The following is a 23,560-nucleotide window of genomic DNA, read 5'->3' as shown; positions in this document are numbered from 1 at the left end:
CAGCTGGTTGGGTCAGAATGTTGGCTGTGTTTTCCATTTTTGCTGAGTAATGATTGAACTGCAAGGATGGGAAAGCCACCAAGTCCCTCCTTCAGTGCTCTGTGAGACCTGCGGGTGACAAGGAGAATCAGATAGGACAACTCATTTTGAAAGGGGTGATTGGAAATGACAGTGAGACTCTTTCCATGGTTTTCTATGAATACAAATTTAAAATTTCCTCATGATTTATAGTTACCAGACTCCTTTAGCATACACTTTTCCTTAGATCCTCACAATAACCTTGTGAAGTAGCTTTTACTATAATTACCTTATAGATGAGGAAATCTAGGCTCAGAGAAGTTAAGTGAACTTCCCTGAGTCACACAGCTAGGAAGTGGCAGAGTGGGGGAAAGTGCCCATAGTTTCATTTCCCTGGCTCAGTGCCCTTTTCACATCCCAACATGTGTTGCCTCCAGGAATTCCCTTTTGCCAAGGCTTTCCCTTCTCTGCTTCCCCATCCACTGGACTCTCAGCCCCACCTGTTGTTGCCATGTGGCTTACCATGAACAGCTGTCCAGAGCAGGGCTTCAAAGTGCCCTTCCTTGGCCTCATTTTCTGTTGTTCATAATAAAGTATAAAATTTTAAGTGGGAGAAGTTTTTAAGTGAGAGAGATGAAAAGCTATATAGAAAGAATCAGAAATCCAGTGCATAAAGAATTGTAATGTTTTCACTTATTCGTTTATTATTTCAGCTCATTTTTGAGCCAAGAGAGCTGTTCTATTGATTGATTGATTTTTTTTTCCCCTCAGCTTCCTAAAGTTAATGAAAATGTCCTTTATTTTTCTTTCTTTTTTCTCACCTTAGCAACATAATATCTGTTTCAACATTCTCAAACTTTATATTTTTAGACATGAGCTTGAATCCTGGGTTAGATACTTTCTAGTGTGTACCCCCTGGGCTGACTCCTCTGTAAATGTGTGTGATAATCCTGTTTCCCTGGATTGCTGTGAGAATTCAGTGAGATGACACATGCAGACTCCTGGGCACTGAGTCCCCACGTACGCGGTGCTGGGTGACATTGGGGTCCTCACTGCTCGGCTGACCTCCCTCCCCTTTCCTGCAGTCGTTTGCTATCAGTCCAACCGCGATGAACTCCGGCGTCGCATCATCCAGTGGCTGGAAGCGGAGATCATCCCAGATGGCTGGTTCTCTAAAGGCAGCAACTACAGTGAAATCCTAGACAAGTACTTTAAGGTAAACCAGAGTTGGAGTCAAAGACCGTTCAGCCAGGAGAAAGGGAGTCTTCCTCTCCCATTACCTGATCACATCTTCCCAGACCACAAGGAAACATAAACCTGCCTAGAGTCCCTGAGTTTCTTCATAGATCATTCCATGAAGCTGTGACAGACAGTGGGACTCCAGGAGTCCAGCCTTTGGGATCTAACACACATGGGCTGCTCCCTTTGGGCAATTAAAGCCACAAACGTCTTGGAGAGCCTGTCCATGAAAAATATGGCCAGGCTGTATCCCCATCCTCCATATGACACCTTGTAGAGCTGCCTGCCAATACCCAGACCCAGGCCACTTCAGCCTCTTTCCCACCCAGTTTGGCTTTTCTCTAAGTCTTTTTTTTTTTTTTTCTTTTTTTTGCGGTACGCGGGCCTCTCACCGCCGTGGCCCCTCCTGTCGCGGAGCACAGGCCCCGGACGCGCAGCCCCAGCGGCCATGGCCCACGGGCCCAGCCACTCCGAGGCATGTGGGATCTTCCCGGACCGGGGCACAAACCCGTGTCCCCTGCATCGGCAGGCGGACTCTCAACCACTGCGCCACCAGGGAAGCCCTTCTCTAAGTCTTTAACTTGACCATCCATGGCTTGCAGAGTTTCTCTTCATCTGAGGAGAGTCAATGGACTGGTGTTTCATGGGTCCAGAATTCTTCATGAACCTAGATATTGCTGTTCCTATTGTGTTTAGCTGAAGAAACAGATCGTTCCAGTTGGAGGGAGGAAAGATGCTGCTTTCAAAGAGGAAAACGAGGGAGGGAATAGTATTTAGCAATGAGTAAGGCTGCCATGATGTGGAGATCTTTCAGAGAGCTTGAGACAGTTGTTGGAAGAAGCAGTTAATGGCGCTCTTCCTGCTGACTGATAAGGACATAGTCGCACACATAGGTACATCGCACTCATAAACATACCACACACAGAAACACAGACGTACACACACCACATACAGAGATGTGCGTGCCACACAGAGACACATCATACACACACGTTCAGGTGCCCTCATTCCCACACCTGCACAAAAGACCCCCTCACTTACAGACACACACATCTCTGGGTAGATGCCCTTGGAGGCTCATCCCCAGACGGACGCCCTCACATGCCCCCAGGGTGTGTCACAGGCCTAGCCAGCCCGGACGCGGGGGCAATGCACACACACACAAGGGACTTCTTGGCACCTCTGTGGCCACTGAATGTGGTCAACACCTGCCTAGTCTGTGGCTTCCTCTTTCTAACTGGCATCATGGACCCCACAGATGGAAACATACCAGGTGGGGTTGAAGTAGGATATTGGTCATTTAGGACTTCATTTGCATTACCGTCCTTAGGTAGAAGTTTCTCTCTGTGACAGAAAGTAAATCTCTCTGGATTCCAAGTGTTTGAGAAGAGAAAGCACAGCCTCTCACTCTGTCTTCTCTCTCAACTACTCCCACATTAGAGAGCCCTGGGGGCAGGGGTGTTTCCTTGTCTACAGAAAGGAGCCAGGAGAGTCAGACAGGAGCAGAAGGTTACTTAAAAGAAAATGATTTTTCAAAAGCCAAGTGAACAGCACCTGCTGGGTCGGTCGTGAGCAGTGACTTCGCCGTGGTCATTACAGCCCAGGAGCCGTGGGGCCCAGGACGCTCTTTCCAGGAGACCTTGTAACCGTTCTGGTGGCCCCTTGATGGCACCCTGCCGTGGGCATCACTGGCAGCTGCTGTTAATTTGATTCTCAAGGACCAGGGCCACACACCCCCTCCACACATCTCCACCTCCTCTGGCAGTAACTCTCTCTAATAGGCTTCCATCTAAACACTGCAAGACCACTTGAGAAAGTAAGTAGCTTTTCTGTAGGGCATTCTCATGCTAACCAAGAAAGCTTACTCCTGACTGACAAATAAATGCTCACTCTTCCCAGTGTCTTCTGAGAAAACAGGGTTTTCACTATCTACTTGTTGATGATTATCAAAGAACCATATGGTGCAATCTTCAAAGGGAGGCTTCTTCCCACTAAGCAGACAGCTGCCTGTTGCTGAGAGATCAGTATCTCACAGAGACTGTTTCTAAACCAGTGAATTGCCCTCTAGCCCAGTCGGCATTCCTTACATCAAAATCAGTTGCAAAACAAATCTAATCGGAATTTGGATAAGACCAGAATCAGACTCTCATCTCAACTGGTGTTTCAGTCACAATTTTTAGACAAAAGCATAACAGAGTGAAGAGGGGAAGACCGGGTAGAAAGAGCCTTTTGTGACCGTGTCACACACATACACACCCTGAATTCCTGGTGGCCAGGGCTGAAATTGGAGCCAGGGTATAAGTATAGTGACCAGAGATCTGAGACCTTTTCCTAGGAATTAGGATGAGAATGATAACTAGGGATTAAGTAAAGGCCTACGGGGTTGTTTTATACGTACCCGTCATACATACCACAGAAAGATTTACAACCTTAGTGTAGAATGCACATGACACATGAGTCATGCAAGGAGAGTCAGTAGCTGTATCTTTCCCTTCCACCTGGTCAGACTTTTCTTCCAGAATCCCTTCCACCGCCTGGGAGCCACTTTGAAAGTAACACGGGGGTGCAGATTATTTCCCAGGGTAGCAATATGAGGCAGCCTAGGGAAAGAACTTTGAAAAAACAATTTTTTCCACTAGAACTATTTAGGAGAGCAGCAGTTATCCAACTTGGACTTTGATCAGAGCCTTGAAATTGCCACCCTCCTCCTGCAGCTAGGACCTGGGCATCCTGAATTGTCCCAGATGGCTAAGGTCTCAGTTTAGCATCTTGCCAAAGGGAGGACGGTACTGAGCTCACTACACCCTTGCCTTGTGCTCATGGCGTGTGAGCTGGGTCATGAGGACAGGCTGCACCGTCTACAGTGTAGCCTGCAGCATAGGGTGGAGGGGTAGGGGGCTTGCACCACCTCCACGGGCAGGTTATCAATGCAAATAACATGCAGGGGCCTTTGCCTTTGACTTCTCACTGATGAGTTCAGCTAGGTGTACCAGTGTGAGAAGTAAGCACTGAGAGCAGGCCAGGGAGGCTGGAATTCAAGCAGCAAGAAATGGTCCTGTGATTCCCAAAGTGAGCTCTGAGGGTCACCTGCACCATTGTTCCCAAGCAGCTTGTTAGAAATACACATCCTGGGCTCCGACACAGATTCTGATTCACAAGTTTGTTCCATGATCATTAGGGTTTGAGAACATGGAGTGGTGGAGTGAAGTCAAGAATGTCTGGAACAGGGTCAGGGACGCGGCTACAGAGACCTCTTAAGCACCCCCAGGCTCCTTGGACAGTGCAGGCCTAGGTTCAGGCTGCCATCCTGAGCAGGGTCTAGGATTGAAAGGCCCTCAGTGACCTCTGCCCAGACACTTTGACTCTCTCATCTTGGGGCACAGGTGCCTTCCTTCTCTGGGTGCCCCAGGGCTTTGAACCTTTTTTGCTCAAAGGGCAGAGCAGGGTTGGACAGTGTCAAGAACAAGATGAACCATAGATGGGTCAAGCTGAATGGGGGAATGATAGAGCTGGGGTTTTACAAAACATTCCTGAAAGATCACCTTGTCCCCTTTCTAGAACTTTGATAATGGTGACTCTCGCTTGGACTCCAGCGAATTTTTGAAATTTGTGGAGCAAAATGAAACCGCCATCAACATCACTACCTATGCAGACCAGGGGAACAACAAGCTGCTTAGGTGAGTGGAGTGAGCGGGCAAGGGAGAGGCCCACGAGGGAAGGCTGGACAAGAGGAGAGATTTGAACCCCTTCCTACCTGCACAGGAGCCACCAGTGTCAAAGTCAATGTGAAGTAAAAAGCAAAATAGGGATTCTGTCCTGGTCTCTTCTGTGAACGTTATGATATCGGATCAAGTAGTTACTGTTTTTGGCCAGAAATTGCAAGGAATGGAAGAATGTAATTTTAAGATAAATGATCACATCAGACCAAAGTTGTTTCTGAGTGTCATGGGTGATGTTTAATTTTCTTAAGGAATTACTTTAATGTTGTATTTAACGATAGGTCTAAAATAGCTTTAGTTCTGATTTTAAGATAACCAGTGCTATTTCATGTAGAGAACGCTAATTGTTACAAATGTAAGCACGTTCCTCTCCTTTTCTGGTAATATTCCAGAGTAAATATTAATAAAAATCAACCCCTAAGAAACTTCTGGTGTGGTTCCAGTATACTGGTAAGAATTAAAAATAGGAAAAGCACCTATTTGTTCAAAAGATTTCAAAGCATGAAACCCAGATTCTAGGATTCTTTCCTAATAATAGCCCATGACCTTAAAGTATAATATCTGTAAATCCTTCATATTTTGATAACCTGAAATGTTCAACATCTGATCCCCATAATATCCCAGTGAAGGAGGGCTCCTCATTCCCATTTTACAGATGAGAAAACAGGTGCGGGAAGGTTGAATAACTAGCCCAAGGCCATTTGGGCTGTAAGTGGTTGAGCCAGGACTCAAATCCAGGCCAAGGGGAGACGGAGGGAGCTGGAGTTCTAGAAAATTTTTCTGAAAGATCTCTTTGCAGAAGGGTGATAGTGGTGATGCTGGCTTCAACTCATGTTCTTTCAAATCACACATGCATTTCATATCATCTGTTCCTACCACTCTGTTTGATTTTTCTAGTTGGGTTGACTTGACATGCATAGCATGGGGAAAGGCAACTGCTAGTGGAAGGTATGCAGGTGGTGAAACATTTGCCAATCCAAGTGGACAAAACCATCCAGGAAACTTTAGTCATCTTGGGCATATTTGAACAGCTTGAGTGATCTGACATCCCATATAATAAACTAAAGGTTGGATGCTTACAGGAGTCGGGTCACATAATGGTTGTAGGAGGTCAGTGTAGAAATGTTCTCTTTAAATAGTCCCCTTGGCCGCCTGCGGAGGCCTAGGTCTGTGTAATCCTGATGCTTAATTCCTTTCTTTGGGACTGAAGCTGAGGTCTTGCTGACACGTTTCTCCTGTGTTTCATTTCAGAGGACTCTGTATCGATGCTCTCATTGAACTGTCTGATGAAAATGCTGACTGGAAACTCAGCTTCCAAGAGTTTCTCAAGTGTCTCAATCCAGCCTTCAACCCTCCAGAGAAGAGTATGCCTAACCTAAGAAATAGGGAGGGGCTTGTAGGGAGTGGGGACATTTAGAGGGGGCCAAGATAGAGGGGATCGTGGAACTCTGCAGAGCTTACTAAGAAAATTCCCTTCCACGATTCTAGACTGGGCGCCAGCCCAGCATCTCCGAGCTGAGATTCAGGTCCAAAAATCTTCAGGTTGTTGGTGGCGTTTGCTCAGATATGGTGCCTCTGAGGGACAAGCAGGTCTTGTCTGGGAAAGGGGTAACATGCACAGACTGTAGCCAAGACGTCCTGTTCCACCCTCGCCCTAAACTCTTGCCTTTTATTTCTGGTCCCACAGAGTGTGCTCTGGAGGACGAAACATATGCTGATGGAGCTGAGACCGAGGTGGACTGTAACCGCTGTGTGTGTGCCTGTGGAAACTGGGTCTGCACAGCCATGACCTGTGACGGTGAGCTGTGCACCTCACGCAGAAAGAAGGGACGGCACGGAGACAACTTCCGTCGTGAAATCACCATGAGAGAAGCCAGGGTGGGGATGGTGGGGAAGAGTGCAGTGGCTGGGTCCCAGCAAGGAAACTGGGGAGCAAGAGACTGGCTCATACTTGTAATGTCAGAGCTCTCAGGGGGCAGCATTGAGGGCAAAGCACTTATGCCAGATGCATTATGTTGGAAAGTCATTCCAGAGGTTTGGAACAAGAGAGGTTCGAGACCCAGGGCAAGATCAAATGTTGATAAGAGATTAGAATGGTAATAATAATAAAGAAAGCAAATGCATAGGAGTGAGAACTACGTGCATTTCTTCTAAGCACTTTACATATTAACCCACTTAATCCTTATGACAGCTTAGGAAATCCTGCATGTCAAAGACTTAGGTGGTTGGAAGACAAAATGACTCTTGCTTGCCATCCATGCCAAGCAGGAAAAGGAGGCATGTTCATAGACATGTTTGAATTAACAGCATTGGGTCCCCCAAAAAAGAGAAAGTTGAGATAGTTGAGACATGGGCAGGGTGGGTTGGGAGATAGAGATGTCAGGGAGAGTTTGGGGAGGAGGGGGCCGTGCACAAGCCAGCATCACCACTATCACCCTTCTACAAAGAGATGTTTCAGAAAAGTTTTCTAGAACCCCAGCTCCATCCGTCTCCCCTTGGCCTGGATTTGGGCCCTGGCCCAGTCACTTACTACCCACGCACATTACTTTGGAGGTGTCCATTGCACTGGGACACTTTATAGTTAGAGAAATGTGGGTAATTCACCTCGCCTTCCATATGGTAAATGGGAAATGAAATTGAGAGCCTAAAAGGTAGATATTAGTAGGGATCCCTAACTGGCCTCCCTCAGCCACCACTGCTCTGAGCCTTGGTTCTTCTTACAGGAAAGAATCAGAAGGGGGCCCAGACCCATACAGAGGAGGAAATGACCAGATATGTTGAGGAGCTCCAAAAGCACCAGGTGAGTTGCAGCCTCCACGCTGGTTCAGGTATCCCTGTTGCCACCAGGCCCTTCCACCACTCAGACACTGCCTAACTCCCCAGGTGACCAAGGAGATGTGCTCTGTCCCATACATTAGGTCCCGAACGATATACCTGTATACCTGTATTACACAAACCATGATACATATAGCTCCCTGACGGAGTCCTCGTGGGGCCAGTATGCCCCAACAGATGTAGGTTACAACTTGGTAAATTGCTTTATAAGTTAGAATCAGCTGAGTGGTGGTTTGCAAATGTGTTGGAAGTGGCTTGCAAATGAGCATAGTCTAAAAAACCTCCTATTTCTTTTCACCACCAGTGCCCAGACCCAAAGACTGTGAGCCTCTTGAGGGCAGGCTCTATGACTTGCTCACCATTGTAGCCCTGCATTTAGCACAGGGTCTGGTGTACAGTTGGCTCTCAATGAGCATGAAATTAGTGGATTTGGGCCACAGCAGAAAGGATTTAAGTTAAATGCCAAGCTAGCTAGAACATAGCCTGGAAACTTAGAGATTCTGCTTCCTAGAGACTTGAGAAAATAATAAATCAGTATTCTATGTCATTAAGTTGAAGGCCTTCTTGGGGAAAAGGTTCTTAGAATAGTGATACACTGACATATTTTTCTGAGGGCCTAGGGAGAACACATGGATATGCTGGACTTCTGGGCCTGTCTTTCCACTGGTTTACCTGTAGTTTTAACAGAGGATGTTGCTCCTTGAATCATCTGTCTGTAAACTGGGTCTGGTAATATGGGCCTTCTCTCTGACATATAAGTTTTTAAGGAATATAATGGTCACAAGAACTATTGGCATGAAATATTTGAATCGAAAATCAAGAATTATTAGTATTAATAATAAATTCTAATATTTATTGATGCTTTTTCATATGCATTGTCATTATTGTCACTGATAGTGTAGAAACCTCATGTCATTTTTTAAAACAAATGCAGAAGCTCCTAGCCCTTTGTTTTTCCATATTTCAGCAGCCTTGAGCCTCCAGATGAGTATAAACCCTTAAAAGCAAAAAGAACTTAATAGGAATTCCTTTCATCTAGGGTGGAGAAATGATCAGAGTAGACAGTGGGGAGTGAATGATAATAGCTAACATTTTTTAGCGTCTCTGTTTTATGTGAGTTGCCTCGGAAGCAGACGCCAAGGCAAGGACTCAAGTACAAATAGTTTATTTGGGAGGCAGTCCCAGGAAACACCAGAAGGGGAGTTGGGAAGAGAGCCCAGGAAGGGAAGGAAACAATAAAGAGTGCGTATCCAGGCATGTTACCACTGGGAGCAAGTGGAGCTTAGTCCTGTTGCAGAACTCCAGGAATAGTTACTGTGCACAAGGGAGCAGGGAGCTGGGCTATGCCTGTATGAACTCCCATCAGCCATTGGCTGAGAGCAGCCACCGGCAAACATGAATTCCCTGGCATTTCTGCCCTGTCAGCATGTGTGGGCAGAGCAGGCTCCAGCAGCCAGAGAAAGCCTCAGGCAAAGAGATGCAGCTGCTGGCAGTAGGAAGCCAGGCCAGTGTACTGAAACGTTAAAGGCACGGGCTATGGATGGGGCACCGACAGTGTGTACTAGATGCCAGACACTTGTTTTTTATTCCCTATTTAATTTTTTTTATTGAGATGTAATTCACATACTATAAAACTCACCCTTTTAAAGTATACAATCCAATGGTTTTTAATATATTCACAAGATTGTCAACCATCACCACTGTCTAATTCCAGAGCATTTTCATCTTCCCTAAAAGAAACCCCATACCCATTTGAAGTCACTTACATTCTCCCCTCCCCCAGCCCCTGGCAGCCACTAATCTACTTTCTATTTCTATAGATTTGCTTATTATGGACACATATAAATGGAATCATACGATATATGGCATTTTCTGTCTGACTTTTTTCATTTAGTGTAATGTTTTCAAGGTTTATCCTTGTTGCAGCATGAATCAGGACTTCATTCCTTTTTATGGCGAAATAACATTTCATGGTGTGGATATACCACATTTTATATATCCATTCATCAGTTGATGTATATTTAGGTTGTTTCTACTTTTTGGCTATGATAAACAATTCTGCTATGAACATTCTTCTACAAGTTTCTGTGTGGACTTATGTTTTCAGTTCTATTGGGTATATACCTAGGAGTGAGATTTGCTGGATCATATGGAAACTTTGTGTTTAATCTTTTGAGGAACTTCCAGACCGTTTTCCAAAGTGACTGTACCATTTTATATCCTCACCAGCACTATTCCAATTCCTCCACAAACTCACCAACATTTGTCATGGTCATTATTTTTTATTAGCCATCCTAGTGGGTGTGAAGTGGCATCTCATTGTAGTTTTGATTTTCATCTCCGTAATGACTAAAGATGTTGAGCATCTTCTCATGTGCTTTTTGGCTATAAGTAAGAATGTCTTCTTTGGAGAAATGGGCTACTGGTATAAGAGGTAGTACTCATTTTGTAGTTGAAGACATTGAGACAGAAGATTTCATAATATGCCCAAAGTCCCCCAGAAAGTCACACAGCCATGATTCAAGCTCAGGCAATCTGCCTCCAGAGCCTGTTGCTCTTTTGTGTGTGTGTGTGTGTGTGTGTGTGTGTGTTTGTTTTTTGGGCTGCATTAGGTCTTCGTTGCTACCTGCGGGCTTTCTCTAGTTGCAGTGAGCGAGGGCTACTCTTCGTTGCGGTGCGCAGGCTTCTCAGGTCTTCTCATTGCAGTGGCTTCTCTTGTTGCAGAGCATGGGCTTCAGTAGTTGTGGCACGTGGGCTTAGTAGTGGCTCATGGGCTTAGTTGCTCCGCAGCATGTGGGATCTTGCCGGACCAGAGCTCAAACCCATGTCCCCTGAGTTGGCAGATGGATTCTTAACCACTGCGCCACCAGGGAAGTCCCGAGCCTGTTGCTTTTAATGCTTCTCCCAACTTGGATTCAGAACATTTTGTAGCACCTCCATTTAGCACCCTTTTTTCATTTTCTTCATTTCTTCATGAATATAATAATGTCTGACGTTATTGTTTCATAGGAGTTTAAATGGGGTCAGCTCTTAATTTAGCAACAGTCCCTATACAGCCGTGTCACGAGTAAGACATGATCCTTGTCCTCAAGTTGTTCATCATCCACAGAGGAGACAGACAAGTAAACAGAACTCGGCATAAGCTTGTATCTGTCATGCTATGTAAAGTCTTGAAGACTAGATAAATGCCAATATTTTTTTTTTTATTCCATAACGCTTATTTTCTCTTGCTTCTCAAAGGAAACAGCTGAAAAGACCAAGAGAGTGAGCACCAAAGAGATCTAATGAGGAGGCATCTGGGAAAGGTGTCCAGAGCCTGGCACCTTCTCTTCCACTTCAGCGCTGAGTCCAGTATACGCAAGTGTCTGCTACAATCGCCAAATCACCAGTATTTGCTTGTATAGCAATGAGTTTTATTTTGTCTATTTGTTTTGCAGTAAAGGAAATGGGGGTGGCTGGCTAGGAGGGGAAGGGCCATAGCCTTCATTTCTAGGAGTACTTTGAGAGAAACTGTAAATGGTGCTCGGGGGCTGGAGGGAAACTGCATCGGTGTTGGGAGAGTGTACCCAGATCTGGAACCCTTCGGAGTCTACCACAGCTGTGAACATGCTGCAGGGGGTGCAGGCAGTGAGAAAGAGCTTAGCAGGCTGTCCCCAGAGGGGGGATTTGGGAAGCTCAGTGGAGAAGACTGCATTCGGCTTCCAGCCCTTCCTGCTGCCATCAGCATAACAGACCTCTAGCATCTGTGCTTCTCTTCATGGCCCCAGCCACTGGCTCTAGATACACGGCCATCCTCCTAGTTACCCAGTGTCTGGGAGGGTGCACCCAAATGATGCAGATACTTGTAGACTTTGAGCCCCTTAGAGACCTAACCAAATTTTTTAAATACTTTTTACCAAAGGTGCTATTTTTCTGTAAACTTTTTTGGCAAGTTGATTTCATTCTTCAGTTATTATCATTATATTATTGTTGTTGTTGTTTAATATTTTATTTTCTTGACTAGAAATTAAGCTTTTGTAATTATTTTTCATTAGTCTTGCCATTTCAGAGGTGGGAGAGTTTGGGGTTCTTCCTTGTGCAGGGACTGCTATCACCCGGACTCCCCCCAGCCCTGCCACATACTAGATGCAGCCCAGAGTTTGCCGCCTGGCTTCCAGTGGGTCAGCAGTCTGTCAGAGGATCAGGGAGTACCTCAGACAGCAGCCAGGAGAAGTGTCTCCATACAAAGCTTTTAAGATCCAAAAAGCTAATTTGTTTTCATTCATTCTCATAGATCCATGCAAATCATTATTCCAAAGGATTGAGACCAGTGCAGCTAAGCAAGGCTTAGATGTCCCAGCCTACCAATATGCTCACTGATCCTCCACTAACTAGGAGAGTGACTCTGTCCCTGTCTCTTCCTATTTCTGGGCCTCAGTTTCCTCAGCAGGTAGGAATGCATTAAACTTTTGACTTGAGAAATTGTAAATTCTGTGGTTCTGATAATTGGTCCAGAAGGAGACAATGTGATTTTCCTCCTTCTGCTTAAGATAAATGAAACCTTGTTGTTATATAAGAGTCAGACAGCCAAAAACAAGCTGACCAAATCTGACCTCGGTCTGAATGGCCCCACGGGTTGTGCTGTGATGTAGAGCCTTCTGGTAAAGCCTGCCCAGGAAGAGAGTGGGAAAGAGAACCACTTCACTTTGTCTTCACTTTTGCATTTCATCTTTAACCTTCGTGGGAACAGAAATGGCTTTCCCTTTAGAGATGAGGATGAAAGAAGGTTTCACATTTCGAGAGGGAAAAAAATGGACATTGAATCTTAAAACTGTGACTGGGGAGAAGTCAGTCATTCCTGTGTCTTTCGGCCTCTGTGATAATTAACTCCACTTGATACAATGTTTAGGATGCATTTGGAATAACAATTAAAAACTTGACATAAGATCTCATTTTCAGAAAGCAGATTACAGACCACCAAAGGGAAATGATGTAGGCTATACTGCACAGGCAACTCTGAGACAGTTGTGCTGAAAATGGAATTCCTTCTAAACAGGTTTCCTTTTTCTCCTTTGAAAACATTCCACTTTGTTTAGAATTCTGAGCTTTTGTAAATCATCCCACTTAAAAGCTGTCTTCCAACCCAACTTGTGTGGTCTGAAATGTACCTCCCTGTCAAAGTGCCTTGGAGAACTCCCAACAGCACGCCTTGATCAAGATTTGCCAGCCCTTGGACACTATGGAAGAGAGGGCAGGAGTACCAGTCTGTTTAAAGCAAGAAGGCAGAGTGTCTCCTCACCAGTTACATTTCGGTCAGTGGTTGCTATCCAAGACGACCCTCCCCTGCAACATTGAATTCCCAAGAGCAAAATCTGCATTCCTCCTGTAAATAGGGAAGCTACTGTCTGCACCATAGGATCATGTGATCTGACAATCATTCACGGAAAGCTGCTAAATAGCCTAGTCTGGGGAGTCTTGCGTGAAGCTTTGCATGGAGCAAATAAACAGGATTCAATTGGGTTCAGTTCCTCCAGCTCTCTAAAAGCACAGGGCTTAGACTGCAAGCTTCCTTGGGCTTTCTCTGTGTGTGTATGGTTTTTATAAACATATTACAGCATCTGTTAAGATTCAGTGTCCATGGAAACCTTCTCACATGCCATGACTCTGGACTCCATCACTGCTTTTGGAAAGCAGGGCTCCTCCACCTGCTAATAAGCCCATGTGGACCAGTCTGAATGTCTTCCCTTTATACTTGTGTTTTTAAACAGTCAGATTCCAAGAAGCAATTTGGACAGGTTTCTGTTGCCTGTGTATTTGTGAAATGTATTTGTATTTAGTAGGCTTCCTTATGGCATTTAACTTTCTTGTTAACTCTTGATTTTTTTTTGGATACTATTGATAAATAAAGAAATTAAAATAATAGTTGTATTGTTTTCTTTCCCCCAATTTAAGGCCAAATAAAGTTGCAAGTACATTAACCATTTACCTCATAAAAGTAGATTTGAGTTTCAGGAGGCTTAAAAGAGGCCTGAAAAGTTTCTCCTAATCTCGGGACTGCAGCTGCAGGGGGAAAGGTTTACTCAAGGACTGATAGAACAAGTTTATTTAAAAGAATCACCAATGGTGGGTCTGGGTAGGAAGTAATGAGAAGTCAGGGAACAGTATTGGGTAGAGGTTAAACTAAATGACTCCAAAAACTGCCATGGACCTTATGAGACTGAATGGCATCGGGTGAGGCTGGCTGCAGGTGAACCTGTATGAGAAGCCAAACAAACCTGGGAAGGTGGCACAGGGAGCATGTGAAGATCTGGTAGGATAATCTTAGTGGCTGTTTACCAGGTACACGTGTATACCATAGGGATAAGCATTTCCAAGTGGACTGAATGTTGGCTAGTTAAGACCCTCTGCTTTGCTCTATCTTGGAGACACGTGACCAATACTAGTTCTCCATCTCCCTGTCCAAGTGATTCTAACAGATATCATGTACTCCCCACCAGCAATAATTAATTCTGTCTTCCAAGAGAACTCATTACAGTTGGTTTAAGCTTTCTTAATTTTAGTCATAATGTATAGAAGTCTTGCTTCTCTCAAATTATAGCCAGGTCACCTTGATTGGATTTGGAGTATTATTCAAATGCTAATCAGATATTAAAATGTCATCTCTGGTTGTGTTATTGCTACAAATTACTGATCTCATTAATCACCATTTGATTCTTTAAACTTTCATTCTCAGAATTCTTAAACCCAATTTGAAGGGTACCTTGTCCACAACCACTTTTAAATGCTGGCTGGCCTCTCCCAACCTTCTACCATGCTCTGGGAGCACTTCTCCTGCTATTACAGTATGCATGTGTTCAGGAAATGAAAATGAATTAAAGGAGCCTGAAAGAAACATAATTTAGAAGGTAAGTTTCCTATAATCAAAATGTAACATTATGAGCTCTGTAAATTAGAACAAATTACTGTGATTAACTTTAGTTTTGGAGTGCCTGTGTCAAGTCCCCAACAGTCCTCTTAAATTACTTCTGAAATAAGGGGGAAGAGGGAGTAAAAAAAGTCTATTGAACGAGTAGATCTAAGCAGATGCCCTCAGAGCCCTGGAGTAAATGTAGCATAGGTGGAAGACATGAAGAACATAACCCTGGGCTACTGCTGCTGAAGGCTGATTCATGAAGTAACTAGGAAGTATCATGTTGCTGTCTGAATGAGAGGTCTTCCTGTCAATAGGAGTTCACTTTTAAAAATTATTTAACACATTTCTTATTGATAAACTAATACATGCACATGGTAAAAGAAAAAATTCAAATTGTATCAAAGAAAATACAGTGAAAAAAATTCATCCTCTTAGACGGTGTGTACACTTATAAATTTGCTTATAATTGCCACTTGTCCTTCAAAGAGGTTGCATGCATTTACCTACAATTGCACCAAAAATACATACACTGAGCATACCTATTTTCCCAAATTTTTGCAAGCACTGTGTCTTCAAACTTTGGGGTGTCTAACAGAGGAAAAATGGTAACTCATTGACTTATTTTTAATTATTTTATTATTCCTTATGTGAGATTGAGCATCTTTTCGTGAATTATTGGTCCTTGTTCTTTTCTTCCATTACCTTTGTTCATTTTCTGTTGGTTGTTGGCCTTTGCTTACTGGTTTATAATAGTTCTTCATGTATTATTATTAGCCCTTTGTCATGAGGGTGGCAAGATCTGGCAGTAGTGGACCAGATAGAAGACTACTTCAGGAATGAGGTGAGAAATAATGGTGACTTGAATTTTAAGATAATGGCAGTGGGGATTAATAGAAGGTTAATGAGGTAACATTGACAAGAGCTGGCTAATGACTAGCTATGGGAGTTAAGGAGGAGGTAATGGTCATGAATGACCCTAAGGTTCCAGCTTGGATGACTTGGTAGATAATGGTGCCATTTTCTAGCGTTGGTTAGAGAGCAGGAGAAACCAGTTGGCTGGGGAAAGGAGGAATGAATGGGAGATGATGAATTCAGTTTTTCACAGGTTGAATCTGAGTTTGGAGGTATGAGTAGTTGGATAGGAAGGTTTTGGAAGAGATCTGGGCTGGAGATAAGGATCTTGGAATAGACAGTATGGAGATAGTGTTCCTTTGTGTAGACAAGATGGCCTATGGAGAATATATCAAGTGAGAAAAAAAAGAAAATGTTGAGTTGGGAAGGTCCATAATAAAGACAGAGAACCTTTTTGAGAAACTCTGGGTATGTGTATTTCTCCTGCTTCCTTGTGGCATCGTTAACAAACAGTGTACACAGTTAGAAAAATGGTATAATGGGTTGGATTCATAGATGAAAACATAGCATGTAGAGAGTTCCGATGGGAAATGGTACCATGGATTCTATAGAGAGGTCAAAACTGAGAAGGAAACACCATGAATGTATGGAATGGAGTAACACAACTTGCTGGAAAATGGGTTAAATGAATTTAGGAGAAAGGAACAGGAAATGCACCCTGATCATGATCACTGGAATGCACAGGTCTTAACTGACCTGATGTGGTCAGATAAGAAACTTAGGAAACTTGACAGTGTTAGGGTCTGTAAAAATAACATATTGCCAGGAAAATAAGAGGCAAGATTGTTAATGGATAAGAATAAAATATTTAACCAGGAAACCTGTATAAAATTGTCAAGAGGATGATGAAAGGAAATTTCTGCCACCAAAAGAGAAGGGACTTTATCCTTCTAGTGCCTTGCCTCATTTTAAATAAGTTAGCAGAATTTGTCATTTTCCAAGGAGCAGTGACAACTCAAAACAAAATGCTTGCTCCAAAACCCTTCCACTAGACTCCATAGTTAAAGCTGGCAGCCAGTAATATTTATAACTTTATATATTCTTTGTCTTTCATAAATGCCATTCTTAGTTTCACGTTTCAACTTCTTTCTGATTTATCTGTATCATAACATTGTTCTTATTGTGACTGATAACTTACTGAGAGACGATATCATGTAATGTTTAACAACCAGGCTTCCTGAGTTTATATCCTGGTTCTGCCTCTGCCCTTTATATTCCAGGAGTTATTTAATCTCTCTGTGTCTCAGTTTCCTTTTTTTTTTTTTTTTTAAATTTTTTTGGCTTCATCAGGTCTTAGTTGCGGCACGTGGGATATTCGTTGAGGCATGTGGGATCTTTTGTTGCGGCACACAGGTTCTTCATTGCGGCACACACTCTTCTCTCGAGTTGTGGCGTGCAGCTTTTCTCTCTCTAGTTGTGGCGTGCGGGTTTTCTCTTTTGAGTTGTGGCGTGAGGCTTTTCTCTCTCTAGTTGTGGCGTGCGGGTTTTCTCTCTCTAGTTGTGGTGTGCGGGCTCTGTAGTTTGTGGCACACGGGCTCTCTAGTTGAGGAGCGTGGGCTCAGTAGTTATGGCGCATGGGCTTAGTTGCCCCGTGGCATGTGGGATCTTAGTTCCCTGACCAGGGATCAAACCCACCTCCCCTGCATTAGAAGGCAGATTCTTTACCACTGGACCACCAGGGAAGTCCCTCAGTTTCCTCTTTAAAGTGGCATAACAAGAGTACCTACCTCATTTTGTTCTTTTTTTGAGGATTCAATGAGCTAATGTATATAATTTTTTCAAATAGTCTCTGGCACATAGAAAGTGCTGTGTAAATGTCAAATTATCACCAATTATTTTCTATTATACATTCTTATAATTCTCACAATGACTTGGTGAAAAAGATATTTTACAGATAAGGAACAGACAGTTTGTAAAGTTTAAGGAATTTATGTAATACCACACAATTTGCAAAGAACAGAGTCAGGATTCAAACCCGGGTCCCTCTCATACTCATTCTACTTTGCCACCGTCTTTCCCTTTATTTAAAAAATTATTACATCCACATGAGCCATTAATTCCTCATTCGTGTTCTCTAATTATGTAACTGCTGAGCACGTATAAGCAATTAATAAGTTTTTTCATTTAGTTCTAATAACTGTCTGCACGTCTTCTCACTCTTAAGTGAGTGCGGATCAGGCCGGGCCTCTGAAGTTCCCCGAGGCGTGATCCACAATCCAACTTGGTTTCCCCAGAAACGATGCATCCAGGAGTCATGCCAGCCAGTGTGGGACCCCAGCAGCCTCCAGCATACACCTCAGAGGTTTGGCCCAGTAAACCCCTCTGAGGTGCCTTCTTTTTGTGACATTCTATGTGGACGTATTAGAAGCAGATATATGTCTTATCTCCATCAAAATTATTTTATCACCTGAGTCCAGTAATTCAAAAACTTTGGGTTTTAACCCAATTAAAATCTCTTGTTCCTGGATGATTTTCTGAATTCCCTTTTCTCTTACATGCCTTTTTCTCCTCTCTCCCATAACCTAAGCTTGATTCCTACAAGGCCCGGGACGGATATCACCCCCACCCCCTTCCAAAAGGAACAAAGGAGGAGATTCTGTACAGAAAGCATAGAGATAGGAGAGATTTGGAAGGTGAGTTTTAGGAATAATAAAGACTCTGAAATCAGTTGGGCAAATCAGAAACGTTCAAGAGTGAGTCTCACCTTCTTTGACTTTCCAAGATTTCCATAGCCTTTGCTCAGTTATGCTATGTAAAAGAAGGCTTTTACAGATATAGTGATTCCCATTCGTAATCAGTTTTAGGAAGATGTCTCGCTCTCAACTTCGTATCAGCAAAGTGCCCATGTAATAATATCGATACCAAAACCCAAAAAATCTGGCTTAGAGAAATCCTGCTCTGCCCTGAAGTCTCCAACAAATCGTCTGTCACTGCAGCACCACATCAATGAAACATACACAGAGTAGAAAGTTCATCAGGTTTTTGGTCATCTTTCATCTCACAGTAAAGATTTTAAAATTTTATTCAGAGAACTTGACATATGAGAGGCATGAGGTCAAATAAAAGTAAATCTTATAAATAAGAGAAGTAGAGATAAAGAAACAAGACTTTATAAATATACAGACCTAAGAGAGACAAAATAGGGGCGCTCCTATAGTTTTAGTCAACATCCAGTACACTGGACCTGTTACCTCCTTATCTTTTAGGTTTATGACAGGTAGGTGCCTAGGACAAAGAGAATATAGTCCACAAGAGAAAACCAGGAGCTCCAGTGGCTAAAGGCAAGACAGTTTGGTCCTCGGGCAGATATTATTCAAATCTCTTAATAGTAGTCATATGTATGGGGATACTTTCTCCCTGTAAAAAAGAAAGCAAGCATGGAAGGCTGGAGTTTTATATTAGAGGCAAACCCTGCATTCAGCTACAGTGCATTCCTGAAAGTCACACAGGAAGGAACAGTCGTGAAAAATGAGTTCTCTCTGTTCCTCCTAAGAGCAGTAGCCCTCAAATAACTCATTCACCATTAGTAACTCTCCTTCATTTTTAAGGCAAAATCCTGGTTTACTCATTCATTAATTCAACACTATTGTTAGGGGAACAATGACAGAAGCAAAAAGAGAAAAGGGAAGTGAATGGGATATTTCCCACCAGCTTTCAGAGAGAGGGGAGATACAGAAGCAAAATAGGCCCAGGGCTTCGGAATATACTATACTACTGTGTCTGTTAGGTTTGTGGGACTGAGATACATGTCAGAGGAACTGATACCATCAGTCACCAGATCCCACCGCATTCCAGTATACACCGGAAAGAATACATCCCAGGCCAAGGAATGACTGCAGAGTCTGCCTATTAGATCTGAGCCTGCAGGGGGAGGAGGAAGGAAGATGCTCCTGATGTGTCCTGAGAAAAGGAACAACAGAGTTGTGCGTTTCCATTTCAAGAGTCAAGGTTATTTTGCATCTCTGGGGCCATGACAATGAGACTCAAAAACTAAGAGCTAACACCACCTATTCCAAGAGCCTGCTGTGTATCAGGAGCCAGAAAAGAGGGATAGAGGAACATGGCTCCTGCTTGTGAGGGATTCACAGTCTTGGGACAAGACTTAGATGATTTAAATCTGTTCATGGAGTGTATAATCTTAGATACATAAATGCTGGATGGTGTAAGAAAATAAAGTATATGAGCTTTGGATTCAGAAAGAATGGATTTGAATTCTAACTCACGTGCTTATTAGCCATGTCCTTGGTCACATTCTTTGCCGTCTTGCTTCCCTCACACAGGAGGGGGACAGCAATAACAACTACCTTGCAGGGTTGAGGCAAGGATTTAAAATGACGTATGTAAAGTGCCAGGCACATGGTAAGAGACTGATAAAGGGCAGCTCTGCTTATTCAGCCTGTCACATCATAAAGCTGACGCCCGTAGCAGAGAGAGAGAAGCCTTACCAATAGGAACAGACACATCGATCGGGATGAAAGCTGTAAATTCCTGAAGTGTGGTCTTTTTTCAAACACAGAGAAACTCCCACCTCCCCACCTTCTCTTGCCCCAAGCTACAACCTTCTCTTCCTGAGTTTCTTTAAATCTCCAAAGTGCCCAGAAGTGCCTGATATATTTGGCATTTGGTAAATATTACTGAATAATGACTTCTTTGTGGGGAAATACACCCTGCTTTAACTCACCTAAGATGATTCTGAAGGGCTGGTTGTTCACATCTGTCTCTGTTATGTGGCAGACATATTTCGCGTTTAACTTGACCGGGTATTTCAGGACAGAGAACACCCGGTAGAAACCATTCATCTGCTCCTCCAGGACCTCCACGGTACTGTGGTTGCTCAGGTCCCTCTCTGCCCGGTCCAGCCAGGTCACACTGGGCGTGAGGTACCAGCCCCTGGAGACGCACGTGGCCACATCCTCATCATTAATCTTATCAAACTGCACCTGGGGCGTTTCAGAGTCTGGTTGGAAAAAATAACAAAACAATTAGTTCCTTTTTTAATTCAAGCCCCAAGAGGATCAGGCTAGCAGAAATCTTGCCCTGAGTTTTTACATTAACCCTTATGTAGGCAACACATCTTGAGGTTCACCATAGTTAAAGTTTTGATCCAGGCACAGCGAGAGAATATCAGGATACACACATATGCCTGCCCTCCAGGTCTCATCTACCACTGCTGTCTTTATTTTTGGAACCTTCCTCTACATGAGGGGGTTCATTTCAGACTCTCTGCTGTACTCAGATAGCCCTGCTGAGGATCATAGAAGATAAATGACTCTCAGCACCACCCTGGCATCTCTTCCAACTCCTACCCAGAGGAATTCTGCCATGCCTCCCTCCAACTTTATGAGATCTCTGATGAGGAAAAGACCACTCTCCATGTAATCCTGAAAAGGGTGAGGATCCTCGGGGCACTATGGAGATCCACTGGTCCAGTCCAATCTTACATTTTAATAGTGAGAAAATGAAGCCTGGAAAATCTAAATGGTTTGTCCAGAGTCACACAATTAGAACCTGGGCCTCCTGACTCCCAGCACAGGGCTCTCTTCTCACCAAATCACACATCATATCTCAGAGTTTTCATGTAGGATTCTTTTGCAACATTTTGGTTTTTCAGTCTTACAATTTGTTTAGTAAGTTTGGGATAGGACCAGGGTTTTGGATTTTGGGGTTTTCTTTTTAATGTTTTGTTTGCTTGTTTGAATGAATGAATGATGTAGTCAGGTACAGATTAATACCTTTGGTTCAGAGCAATATTTTTAGCTAAGATGAATTGACATTCCAAATACCTGACTCTCATAATGGGAATAAGAAGTACCTATAATGATTTGAGTAGAAGAGAAAAAGTGAGAACACAAAAAGAGAAAACGTGTAGTTTATCTTTGTGAACAGAAACAGAGCTTGAAACCAAGTTGATCCAATAAATTCCCTTACCTTCTCCTATTAGCTTAATTGTACTTTTGCCTCTTCCATTTGGTGTGATGGCTGAGCATTTGTAGATAGCTTCATCCATGAAATCCACATTTCTTAATAAGAGTGATAGAGTCCACTCAGAAATTTCCTCCCGATCCACGGAGACTTTTCCCTCATACAAGGAGTTTTGGTCCTCTAGTTGCTCTGTGTTACCGCTAAACTGGTAAACCAGCTTCGAGAAAACTTCCAAAAAATCATAGTACCTAAAAAATTGGTAATATTCTTTATCATCCTCTACCTCATACTCCTGTCTTATGTCTTCTCTCTTCCAAGGAAACTCAAGCTTTTCTGTGCCCTCCACAAAGGAGAAATGACGGGAAAGGTTAACATCAGTGAAAGGATGGGCCCGCAACTCTTCTATAGACACTGAGGATGTCAAAGGAGAAATGAAGTCAGCAAAGTATTTGTAAAGACCAGTGAACACTGCATCAGGTAGGGTTTAATAACAGATAAAATAAATCACTCTAGCTATGTCAAACAGAAAGAGGTTTAGTACAGGGAATTAGACATTTACAAAATCATTGGAAGCCTAGAGGAATGAGCCCGAAGAAGGTCACGGAAGGTAAGACATGCAATGTCTTATGTGTTAAGTCCTTCCCTGAATTATGCTCAGAACAACAGGCTGAGCTGGTCTGCCAGTGGAACTGCTGCCTCTGCCATATCAGGAAGCTGGTAAATCAGGAAGTTGTCACTGCAGGTATTGGCTCCAGAGTCAAACTGCACCTGCTAGATTCACACTGGGAACAGAAAGGATGCCTCATGCATTATCACCATTCTCCTCACTTAAATCAGTGGCTAACTTGGTCCTTTAGCAAATGTATCTGATTGGCAGAGCCTACGTCATTTCCAGAACCCAAAATACAAAGGAATCTTGGAAATACAGTTTTTTACTCTGTAGTCTCAGCAGCTCAGGAAGGCAGGTTAAAAAGGCAAAAATAGAATTTCAGTAAGTCAGTCTATTCTACCTGCCACAAATATCTACTGGTCTGGGCAGAGTTATCAACAGAAGGGGCTGAGGGCTATGGGGAATATAGCCATGCACTATGTACCATTCATAGAACCATGACCTAGAATAGAATCCTGATATGTTAGAGCTGAAAGAAAGCTTAGAGGTCATCTGATTCAATCTTTCCAAACTATTTTCCCCAAAGCCCACCTCATTGACAGCCAGGTGAAAGACCAAATCAGTGAGATCTGCATTCCTTTATCACTTCAATCAGAAAAATCCCTCTATAATTTAATTTATAAATGGGGCTTCCAAGTAAGAATTCTTCTGTCAAGTGTCTCTGCTACTAAAAGACAAAATTGAAACCCAGGGAGCAAAGTTGCTTGGGGTCACAAAGTAAGATACTGTTAGCACAACAGAAAGAAACAAGACGTCTCAGAATTTAAAAAGAACCTTTTGGGTCATAGTTATCAAACTTTTGAGCCTAAAAGACTTATTAAATTCCCAACTTGAGTAAGACAGAATAATGAAACTTCTGCATTATGAAAGTAGGGACTCCATCTCTTTTTTCTCCTAGAGACACTATGCAAGTAAGAAGCATCATAAAGGAAGAACTTGTCATATAAGCCTAAGTAAGGATATTGTTTTATATAATGAAGTGAGATCAAATAGAAGAAAGAAATACGTGAGGCACCAAGGAAAACCCAAATGGTGAAAGTTAATAGGCAAGGAAGCTTCTAAGCCATCAGCCCAGCAAAGAGCAGCCAGAGAGACATCTGGTAGGGGACATTCCAGCTGAATAATAGATGCAATCTGCTCATTTCAGCAGTGTCAACCACATGGCTGATGATGGCGCTGGGTATAGACTGTACACAGAGGGCAGAGACCATATCTTAACCACCCTGTTTCACCAGTGCCTAGCACAGGACTTGACACAGTAGAAAAACATCAGGTGTAATGGTAAATTTTATGTCAACTTGACTGGGTCACTGGGTACCCAGATATTTGGTCAAACATTATTCTGGGCATGTC

General features: G+C 43.3%; 2 protein-coding genes across 3 annotated transcripts in view; one reads left to right on the top strand and one right to left on the bottom strand.

Annotated features, from left to right (window-relative positions):
- Positions 1–13,735, top strand: part of FSTL1 (follistatin like 1) — a 50,752-nt gene extending 37,017 nt beyond the window's left edge. Inside the window, exons 6-11 of one of the 2 annotated variants that reach the window (XM_022562391.3) lie at positions 1,104–1,234; positions 4,816–4,934; positions 6,228–6,340; positions 6,664–6,774; positions 7,700–7,776; positions 11,052–13,735. In XM_022562391.3, coding sequence (XP_022418099.1) covers positions 1,104–1,234; positions 4,816–4,934; positions 6,228–6,340; positions 6,664–6,774; positions 7,700–7,776; positions 11,052–11,096 — 596 coding nt within the window. In that variant the 3' untranslated portion in view covers positions 11,097–13,735. Of the gene's footprint in view, positions 1–1,103; positions 1,235–4,815; positions 4,935–6,227; positions 6,341–6,663; positions 6,775–7,699; positions 7,867–11,051 lie in introns of those variants that run through there. The other variant, XM_089910582.1, reaches the window with a different exon arrangement.
- A 1,691-nt stretch (positions 13,736–15,426) lies between these two features.
- On the bottom strand, positions 15,427–22,015 carry LOC149749326 (V-set domain-containing T-cell activation inhibitor 1-like; the record flags this gene model as incomplete). The annotated part of the gene is made up of 2 exons (XM_089909900.1): positions 15,427–20,572; positions 21,544–22,015. Coding segments are annotated over 2 exons (798 nt in total), but the record flags the coding sequence as incomplete, so codon positions are not given.
- Positions 22,016–23,560: the final 1,545 nt, after the last annotated feature.

The sequence above is a fragment of the Delphinapterus leucas genome, chromosome 4 (genome assembly GCF_059928025.1).
Source record: "Delphinapterus leucas isolate spDelLeu-1000000601 "Yukka" chromosome 4, BTC_Dleu_Yukka2, whole genome shotgun sequence".
Taxonomy (NCBI): Eukaryota; Metazoa; Chordata; class Mammalia; order Artiodactyla; family Monodontidae; genus Delphinapterus; species Delphinapterus leucas.
Note: the sequence above shows the minus strand (reverse complement) of the source record. Positions and strands in the feature narration are given on the sequence as shown.